At 38.2% G+C, this 10,874-nt stretch overlaps 2 protein-coding genes across 2 annotated transcripts; both read left to right on the top strand.

Annotated features, from left to right (window-relative positions):
- Window positions 1-867: 867 nt before the first annotated feature.
- On the top strand, window positions 868-1,812 carry LOC125136122 (olfactory receptor 11H6-like). The gene has a single exon (XM_047796791.1). It carries the CDS (start codon window positions 868-870, stop codon window positions 1,810-1,812), a length of 945 nt encoding a protein of 314 aa, XP_047652747.1.
- A 7,532-nt stretch (window positions 1,813-9,344) lies between these two features.
- On the top strand, window positions 9,345-10,289 carry LOC125135895 (olfactory receptor 11H6-like). The gene has a single exon (XM_047796392.1). The coding sequence runs from the start codon at window positions 9,345-9,347 to the stop codon at window positions 10,287-10,289; it is 945 nt and encodes a 314-aa protein (XP_047652348.1).
- The last annotated feature ends 585 nt before the right edge of the window (window positions 10,290-10,874 follow it).

Below are 10,874 nucleotides of genomic sequence, written 5' to 3'. Positions count from 1 at the left end.
TTCCTTAATAGTTTATAATAGTTTATATTTTGGTTGCATTTTGTAATATATAAACTGCTTTTTGAATATATTATTTGATGTCATTCTTAGTCTCAGAGGTTAAGTCCTTCCTTGAGGAAATACTCCTCAGGAAGTGGCAGAGCCAAGATCCATAATGCCGCCAAAGGCCTCACTCTGCCACGTCAGTGGATCCCAGACCTGAACGGGGGCCCAGAAATCTACACCTTTCAGAGACGAGTCCTATGATTCTGATATTATCAAAATCTGGAGCTAATGTATTACATCATCCTACAGATAGAAAATCGATTCTAATAATGGTCTATAAGTGGTCACTTAAAGTTAAATTGTAACTTGCTTAAAGTCATCCTGTTATTTTCATACCTGGCTTTTAAGCCTCAGGTTCTTGCCTTTATGCCACTTAGCTGAGATTGATGTTTGGTTCAGTAAATCTGTCATCTGCAGTTTTTTATAACTAAATTAATTTAGGTTTAGCCAGACACCCATCTGTACTGTCTAGACCAATGTTCTCCAAAGCTTGGTGCACCAGGCAACCCAATGAGACATGCAGAAAGGAAATATCTGAATTTTGTTTTTATTTTATTCTAAGAAAACTTTTTAAGAATCTTTACCAATATCTATTATGTTGCTTGACAGTGGTTTGTATATACTTTAAAAGTGAAGAGTCATTTATAGAAGACTAGACTCAACACCTGTATTGTTGGGGTGCCCAATCAAAAATAGAAACCACTGGTCTAGGCCCCCTCCTCTATGCTCAGAAAAATGTGCTCATCTTCTGGGGAGGAATCAGGAGGCATGATTCCCTTTGTATACGTAATTTCTGCTGTAATCCTCACAGGATAGTTGCTAATGATGACCTCTAAGGCCAGAAATTCTTCCCACACTGTGAGTGAGTTCATCCTCTTGGGCTTCCCTTGCCGCTGGGAAATACAGCTCTTCCTCTTTTCCATATTCTTTATAACTTACATCCTGACCCTCCTTGGAAACATGGCCATTGTGTGTGCAGTGCGTTGGGACCACCAGCTCCATACCCCGATGTACATTCTGCTGGCCAAATTCTCCTTCCTGGAGATCTGCTACGCCAACTCTGATGTACCCAACATGCTGGCCAACTTCCTCTCCCAGACCAAAACCATCTCCTTTGCTCAATGCCTCCTCCAGTTGTACTTCTTCTTCTCACTGGGCACAACAGAATGCTTATTTCTCTCCACCATGGCCTATGACCGGTTCCTGGCAATCTGCCGCCCCCTGCACTACCCTACCATCATGACTACTAAGTTCTGCAGCAGCCTGGTTGCCTTTTGCTGGGTGTACAGTTTCCTCTGGTTTCTGATCCCAGGGATACTGGTTACTCAGCTACCATTTTGTGGCCCAAATGTGATTGATGACTTTCTGTGTGACCTGGGACCTCTGCTGGCCCTGGCTTCAGCAGGTGTCCCAATCCCAGGGACTGTTCTCATATGTGGCACCATGAGCTCCCTCCTCATTTCTGCCACCTTTTTCTACATTACTGGATCCTACACCCTGGTGCTGAAGGCCGTAATACAGGTGCCCTCAGTTGCTGGCCGGAAGAAGGCCTTCTCTACCTGCTCCTCACATCTGGCCATTGTGTTTCTTTTCTACGGTTCTGTCATGATGACATATGTGAGCCCAGGGTCAGGACAAGCAGAGGGCATGCAGAAGTTCACAACTTTGTTCTACTCAGTTTTGACCCCTTTTTTCAACCCCATGATCTACAGCCTCCGGAATAAAGAAATGAAAGATGCCTTGAACAAAGTTCTAGGAGCTTCCTAAAATTGGTATTATGTACATTAAAGTTGGAAAATCATTGATCTGCAACATTCTCTGAAAGGCTCACAGTAATCACAACCATAGGTAGCACATTCTACTGACATCTACCTCCAACTAAGCAGTGGTTCTCAACTAATTGACTCAAAATTGGGGGTACTGGGGCCTAGGCACAGGTATTTTGCAAAGCTCCCCAGATACCATAATACATAGAGTGGGTTGAGAACCACTGCATTCAAATTTAGGGATTTCTAAACTTTGTGATAACACAGAATGACACCGTACACACATTCCTTTTCTTTCCAAAAGCCACAATGGTGCGAATCAATTAAATTGAATATTCAATAGTAATAACACATAAGTATAACAATTATTGCTTTGACAAAAAAGTTGATGTGCAGGATAAGCCAGTCTCTTTTGAATGATTTCACATTCTTATTTTGGGGAGATTATGCACAGAAAAAAAGAAAGACTATGAAAAACTAATCTGGCATTATAATACTGGCCTTTGGAGTGACCCAGATTAGCAATATTTCCTGGTTTAAGAGAAACCACAATCTAGTTATAGAAATAAAAACTTTTTAACCTTTTTTCTTGTTTTGTAGCAGCTTGATTAAAATATATTCATGTACCATAAAATTCATCCTTTTTAAAGTGGACAATTCAGTGGTTTAGTTTATTGAAACAGGTGTGCATCATCACTGACACATTTTAGAATATTTCATCACCCCAAAAATATATTTCACATCCACCGGCAGTCACTCCCTACTCCCCTCCCCATTTATCCCATGACAACCATCAATCTACCTTCTGTCCCTATGAATTCTGAAGTATAGTTGATTAACAATATTGTGTTATTTTCAGGTGTAAGCATAGTGATTCAGTGTTTTTGCAGATTATATTCCTTTATAGGTTATTAAAAAATAATAGGTATAATTCCCTGTGCTATATAGTATATACTTATTGCTCATCTATTTTTTTAGCTCACATATTTTTTTCATTAACATATAGTTGAGTTACAGGGTTTCTTCAACTTCCGTTGTACAGCAAAGTGACCCAATCACACTCAGTTCCCTGTGCTATACAGTAGGACCCTATTGCCCATCCATTCCATATGTTACAGTTTGCACCCACCAACCCCATCTCCTTATCCATCCCACTTCCTCCTCCCTCCCTGTGGCAAACCCAAGTCTGTTCTCTATGTCCCTGAGTCTGTTACTGTTTTGTAGATAGGATCATCTGTGCCATATTTTAGATTCCACATATAAGTGATATCATATGGTATTTGTCTTTCTCTTTCTTTTTTTTATTTTTTTTATTTTTTTCCCACTGTACAGCAAAGGGATCAAGTTATCCTTACATGTATACATTTTTCCCCCATCCTTTGTTCTGTTGCAATACGAGTATTTAGACATAGTTCTCAATACTACTCAGAAGGATCTCCTTGTAAATCTATTCTAAATTGTGTCTGATAAGCCCAAGCTCCCAATCCCTCCCACTCCCTCCCTCTCCCATCAGGCAGCCACAAGTCTATTTTCCAAGTCCATCATTTTCTTTTCTGTGGAGATGTTCATTTGTGCTGGATGTTAGATTCCAGTTATATATCTTTCTCTTTCTGACTTACTTCACTTAGTATAAGAATCTCTAGTTCCATCCATATTGCTGCAAATGACATTATTTTGTACTTTTTTATGGTTGAGTAGTATTCCATTGTCTGTATGTACCACAACTTCTTAATGCATTCATCTGTCAATGGAGATGTAGGTTGTTTCCATGTCTTGGCTATTGTGAATAGTGCTGCAATGAACATAGGGGTGTGTATCTTTTTGAATGAATGTTTTGTCCAGATATATGCCCAGGAATGGGATTGCTGGATCATAGGGTAGTTCTATATTTAGTTTTCTGAGCTATCTCCATGCTGTTTTCCATAGTGGTTGTACCAATTTACATTCCCACCAACATCCCACCCCTTTTCTCCACACCCTCTCCAGCATTTATTATTTGTTGACTTATTAATGATGATCTATTTTATATACTTTGTATCTGTTAATTGCACACATACAAATCCTAATTTATACTTCCTCCTCCCCTCTCCCTATTGGTAGGCACATGTTACCAGTTAATTGAGCTGTATGACTGTTAATTTATTTTGGGTATCAACACCTTGTCAGTTATATCATTTACAAATAATTTCTCCCATTCTGTAGGCTGTCTTTTCATTTGTCAATGGTTTCCTTTGCTGCACAAAAGCTTTTAAGTTCAATTAAGTCCAACTTGTTTATTTTTGCTTCTATTTCTTTTGCCTTAAGAGACCAATCCAGGGAAATACTGCTATAAGTTACGTCAGAATGTTCTGCCTATGTTCTCCTCTAGGAGTATTATGGTTTCCATTCCTACATTTATATCTTTAGGCCATTTTTAGTTTAGTTTTATATACTGTGTGAGAAATGTTATAATTTCATTATTTTATGGTTGTCCGATTTTTCTAGCACCACCTATTAAAAAGCCTATCTTTTATCCACTATATATTCTTGTCTCCTTCATCATAGATTAAGAGATCACAGCTGTGTGCCTTTATTTCTAGGCTTTCTATTCTGTTCCATTGATCTAGGTGTCTGTTTTATGCCAATATCATGCTGTTTTGAATACTGTAGCTGTGTAGTATAGTCTAAAGTCTGGGAACATGATTGTTCCAGCTCCATTTTTCTTTCTCAGGATTGCTTTGGCTATTCAGGTCTTGTGTGAATCCATGTGAATTTTAGGATTATTTGTTCAACTATTTGAGTATGCCAACCCACTCCCTTGTGACTTCAGTGGTTTCTGATGAGAGGTCAGCTGCTAATGTTATTTAAGAGCACTTGCATGCTACAAGATGCTTTTCTCTTGCTATTTTCAATATTTTTCTGTCTTTTTCATTCAAGAGTTTGACCCTGATGTGTCTAGGTTTGGATTTATCCTACTGGAATTTATTAAACTTCTAGGATAAGTTAATCAATGTCTTTTATCAGATTAGGGTGTATTCACTCAATACTTCTTCAAATATTCTTTCTCCACCTTCTTGTATCTTTTCTCCTTCTTGGATTCCCATTATATGTTGGTATGCTTTATGGCATCCTATATTTTTCTTAAACTGTGTTCATTTTTCTTCATTCCTTTGGCTTCTATTCCTCAGACTGAATAATCTCAATTAATCCATTTTAAAGTTTGAGGAGTCTTTCTTCTAGTAACTTAAATATGCTATTGAATCCCTCTATTGAATTTTTCTATTTCAGTTACTGTTTTTTTAATACAAGAATTTCTACCTGATTATTTTTTGGTGAGTTATATCTCTTTCTAGATGTTTTCTATTTGGCAAGACATCGTTCTCATAATTTCCTTTAATTCTTTAGACACAATGTTTTAACTCTTTGAACTTGTTTATAAAAGCTTATTTAAATTCTTTGCCTAATAAGTCTCATATCTGGACTCCCCCGAGGTCAGTTTATATTAGCTGATGTTTTTTCCTGTATATACGGGACATATAATTTCTTCACATGTCTCTCTCTCTTTTTTCATTTAAAACTGGATATTTTAAATAATATAATGTGGAAAATATGAACATCAAATTTCTCCTACTTCTCCAGGTTTTGTTGTGATTATTGTTTTTGTTGCTGATGCTGATGCTGTTTATTTATTTAATGGCATTATTTTTACTAATTCTAAGAAGCCTCTATCACCTGGTATGTGTAGCTACTGAAGTCTCTGCTTGGTTAGCTTAGTGGTCAGATCATGACTGAACAGGAGGGAGAACTTTACTACGTATTTGGAGAGACAGCTATAGATGTAGATGTGGATATAGCTATATTAAAGCTCAAAAGTGTTCCTCAACTTGTTCCTATTAAGTTCTGCAATTTAATACTTCAGCTCAACTGTCAGAAAAAGTACATTTCATCCTATGAAAGTTAAATAAATTATTTGCTCCTAATCATAATTTTGGCAGAAATTAGTATCAAGAAAATTCTTTGTGCCCTCACACACCAGTTTCATTAATAAATCATTCTGAAAACTTGATGACTGTGCATCCTAGGATATCAATTTTCATGGTGGAAGAAGTGATGTTTCTATTTAAAAGATGAAAACACTCTGCCTTACAGAAATGATGCTGAGAAAATGAGTAAGTTCAATTTATAACCTACCCAAAAAACCTCTTTTTGTCATTGAATAATATGTAGTCATTAGTAAATTGTTAACAAGAGCCAGTATCATTTAAGATTGTTCAAATCAATAACAGAAAAAAATAGTTAAATATCTGATCCAAATGCATACACACCCATGTGCATATGCATGCGCATGCAAGTAATAAACACAAAGGGGTTCAGAAGTTTGAGTCAACAACCCTCTCAGCAATTTCTCACTTAAAAGAAGCAAGAAAATTTCAACAATCATGTCAGCTTTTAGGGACATCTACTAAACAGTTTGAAATACTCTAAAGGGCTAGGAGGAATTTCTAGACGCTTGGCGTTCCACCATTTGCACCATAGTCTCCTGGGAACTGCTTACCATGAAATGATATTTATTTATCAGTACCATGCTAGAAGCACAGAGCTGATCAAGAGAGAAAGTTTTTTACCAAAAAACTAAAGGGAATAATCATTTTCAAGCCAGAGTGAGTCAATCAGAAAAAGAATGAGAACTCTCATGACATTACTCTGATATTGACAGATAAGAGTTCAGAACTTGCAGACAGGCTCAAAAAATGAATAAAAGTGAATGTAAAGGAATAAGAAGATAAACCAAAACTTCTAACTGAGCTGGTACTAGTGTACTGTTTGCACAATGATGAGAGTAACCTGTCTATAGAACAAAATAAACATGAGATGATCATTCACTACTGGAGAAAGTGGGTCCCAAGAGCCAATTAGTGGGCTCCTGAGGGAAGGGAACATTTGGGAAACAATTAAGACTCTCCTCTCATAGATTCTCACTTTTGGAATTGATAGGAGACTGTCCCTCAGGAGGTTTCAGAGCAACATAGATAAATCTCTGCTGTGCAGCACATGTGCTGATTTCTCTCTAAAACAATATTTTTGTCCAATAAGGTTACCCCCTTCTCTGGGCTGATGGTTGCCAAGTATGCTATGCTCCCAATCTTGCCTGCCTTTTGCTACAGCAAAAACAGAAGATTACAAGTCAGACCCATGATTTCTACAAGGAGATGAGTTCAGAAGAGGTGCAAGTATAGGATAGCTCTTAATTGTGTTTTGTACCTCATCCTTCTTTTGTGTGACTATAAAAATAATGGTATCTCAAGTTACATGAATTAATGTAGGGAGATCCATCTTTAAAACTAAGAGCTATTTGCCTTTCTCTTTCTGACTTACTTCACTCAGCATGAGAGGCTCTAGTTCCATCCATGTTGCTGCAAATGGCATTATTTTGTTCTTTTTTATGGCTGAGTGGTATTCCATTGTGTATGCAGACTATTGCCTTTGGAATGGATTAGCAATGAGATCCTGCCATATAGCACCGGGAACTATGTCTAACCACTTATGATGGAGCATGGTAATGTGAGAAGAAATGCATACTTGTATGTATAACTGGGTCACCGTGCTGTATAGTAGGAAAAAAAATGTATTGGGGAAATAATAAATAAATAAAAATAAGTTTTAAAATTAAAAAAAAAAAAAAACTAAGAGGGCTGGGAATCAGGGAAGTGAAACAGATGAGAATGAGGTAAGAGCCTTAATGTATATAAATTCTGTCCTTATTAACCAGGGGTTGCACCCAGTGAGAACCAGGTCTTTGGAGGAACAAACATGTTAGCAAAGTGACATCTGGAAATGAACAACAAAGCAGCTAAGAGAAGCAGGGTAGAAAAAAAAGAAACAGGTTTTTTTTAACCTGTGTTTGGCTCCGCCAAGAGCCAATGATCACCTGCTGCCTCTGCAAGGAGGGAGAGCAGTGCAATGACGGAGCACTCCAGATTGGTGAGTTCACTCCCACGTGGTTTACAAAGCCATTGGAATCCTCATGCACAATAGCACCAGATATTCCTTGCTATTTTCTCTCTTTCCTCTTGGTTACTTTGGCTTCTCGGTAACTATCAACTCCTGCTACAAGGAATCACTCACAGACTTTCTGTGCCATATATGATCTCTTCACAGATTAGACAGACTTGCAGTGAAGTGTGATATGAAAAATTCTGAATTTCTCTCATCCTTTGTGTCACTATTTGTAATCATCAAGATTATCCTTAAAGCTATGATATTATGTTATCTGGAAAGTAATACATTTTATAACTACTACATTAGTAAATATTCTTTGCTAGAATACTGTTTTTTAATACTTCTGGGTCTGTATTCTGCACTTATATTTTCCTGAATAAGTATCACTCAGGCCTATCACTTTGGGTCATTTTGGCACAAATGATAACTGTCCCTCACTAACAGAGGAGATTCAAAAACAATACATTAAGACCAAATGACTGACAACAGATTCTTAAGTGATTTCAATGGATTTGTTTTTGTTTCTCTAGCATTAGAAGTCACATAAAGTTCAGAACTAAGTCTTACTCAGAGAAGGAAGATTTCACAAAGATTCTTAATACACTTACCAAAACAACTTTAACCTTCCACATCTTTAAGAGGATGGGGAATGTGACAAAAGAGGATAAATAAGAGGAATCCTTGTCCAGAGGGACAGTTATAGCTCCCACCACTGTCCCACCAGAGGTCTCTGCTTATGAGTATCCAATATTTATGATCCTCCGCATCTATCCATAAACTAGAATAGCAGCCTTTCTAGAAATCTTCACACATCAGGCAAAGATCTCAAACGTCTGTAATATATCAGATCCATTGCTCACTTTCTCTACATTTTTCTAGTTTCAACCGAGATCAAGATTGTACAGAAGTATTAAACTAATGGTAAAAGGACCATTATGTAGATATCTAGACTTTCAAAGTTTTCTTGAGTTAACAAACCATGATGAACACTGAAGAAACGATGGCACATTTGACATTTCTTGTCTCGGTTATCAGAACACCTTAAAAAGCTAACACTTATAATTCCAGCACTAATTCAGAATAAAAGTGAAATGCATAAGACTTCACTGTGTTTTTACCTTTTTCCTCCTCTTATGATGCTTAGCATTTGTGTCTCTAATTCCAAAGATCCACAGAACTGAAATTCTGCGTCCAATATTAAGGCTCTGTATATCCTATCCTATAGCTCCAAATACAAAATGTTCATACCTATTTATAAATAATTTGTAAGTTCTGTCAATAACCTTCTCCAAGCTGTTTATTGCGTAAGATTCTATTTTTTGCTGGATCTGAGAAAATACTTAAAGAAGAATAAGAAAGTATAAAATTCAAAGTCTGAACATATCAAGCACTCTCAAAGTTTTACAGTCTTGAGCAGTATAGTTACATTATTTATTTAATAAAGTAATAGAGTCTGAGGCACTGATGGATCTCTTAAAGGAAATATTTCTAAACATTAGAGAATAAAGTCAAATTTGTCACTATCATTTCTTCCTCTCCACCCCTTAGGAAGCCATGAATGTGTCAGGAGTCAACAAAGTGTATGAATTCATACTCCTGAGTTTTCCCTGCTCTAGAGAGGTTCAGGTCCTCCTCTTTGTGCTGTTCTTTGTGTCCTACATCCTGACACTGATGGGGAACGGGGCCATTGTCTGTGCAGTGAAGCTGGATCACAGACTCCACACCCCCATGTACACGCTGTTGGCCAACTTCTCATTCCTAGAGCTCTGTTACGTCAACACCACCGTTCCCAATATGTTAAGGAACTTTCTCTCTGAGACCAAAACCATCTCTTTCACTGCCTGCTTCCTCCAGTTCTACTTCTTCTTTTCCATGGGCATCACTGAGACCTTCTTACTGCCCCTCATGGCTTTTGATCGGTACCTGGCCATCTGCCGACCTCTCCACTATCCTACCATCATGAGCAGCCATCTCTGCATGAACTTGGTGGTCCTCTGCTGGGTAACAGCCTTCCTCTGCTATCCAGTCCCTATATATCTTATCACACAACTTCCCTTTTGTGGCCCCAATACCATTGACCACTTTGTCTGTGACCCTGGTCCTTTACTGGCCCTCTCTTGCATCCCTGCCCCTGGAATTGAGCTCTCCTGTTCTATATTGAGCTCTCTTATTATCTTCATCACTTTCTTCTTCATCCTTGGGTCTTACACCCTGGTTCTCAGAGCCGTGTTGCGTGTCCCTTCAGCAGCTGGCAGACGTAAGGCCTTCTCCACCTGTGGTTCCCACCTGGCTGTAGTGTCTCTGTTCTATGGAACTATCATGGTGATGTACATCAGCCCAACCTCTGGAAATCCAGCTGGGATACAGAAGATTGTCACCTTGTTGTACTCATCAGTGACGCCACTTGTAAACCCTCTGATCTACAGTCTCCGGAACAAGGACATGAAGGCTGCCTTGAGAAAAATCCAGATGTGCACAAAAATTAGCCAAAGCAAATGAGAGCTCATGAGTAGACTAAGATCATAACACTTATTTTTCCTTATTTCTATTCTCACTTAAGAAGGAGGACATTGTGGAGTCCCACTGTGACTCAGCAGGTTGCAAACTCAATTAGTATCCATGAGGATGCAGGTTCCAATCCTGGCCTTGCTCAGTGGGTTAAGGATCTGGCATTGCGGCAAGCTGCTCAGACTCTGCATCACTGTGGCTGTGACATAGGCCAGAAGCTACAGTTCCCTAGCCTGGGAACTTCCATATGCCACAAGTGCAGCCAAAAAAAAAAAAAAAAAAGGAGGGACTTTACTTACTGTCACCTAGAAACAATCTTAAATCCATCCACTTCTGCTAGTCAAGTATAGACAATAGCACAACCAAATAAACCAGACCATACCTTCAAAATAGGACTTGACAGACAGTCACTTGAATTAAATGACCTGGATCTGAACTTTAAACTCTTCTCCTATTCTGACCTCCAATAACTACTTGCCTTTTATCTGTGATCACTTTCCTCTATTTTGTGCACCCATTCTTACACTTGGCTTCTCTGGCCTAATGATCTCTGTTCTACTCCCAGTAGAAGAGAAG

Source organism: Phacochoerus africanus, chromosome 9 (genome assembly GCF_016906955.1).
Source record: "Phacochoerus africanus isolate WHEZ1 chromosome 9, ROS_Pafr_v1, whole genome shotgun sequence".
Classification (NCBI taxonomy): Eukaryota; Metazoa; Chordata; class Mammalia; order Artiodactyla; family Suidae; genus Phacochoerus; species Phacochoerus africanus.
This window is presented reverse-complemented; position numbering and strand designations above follow the sequence as displayed.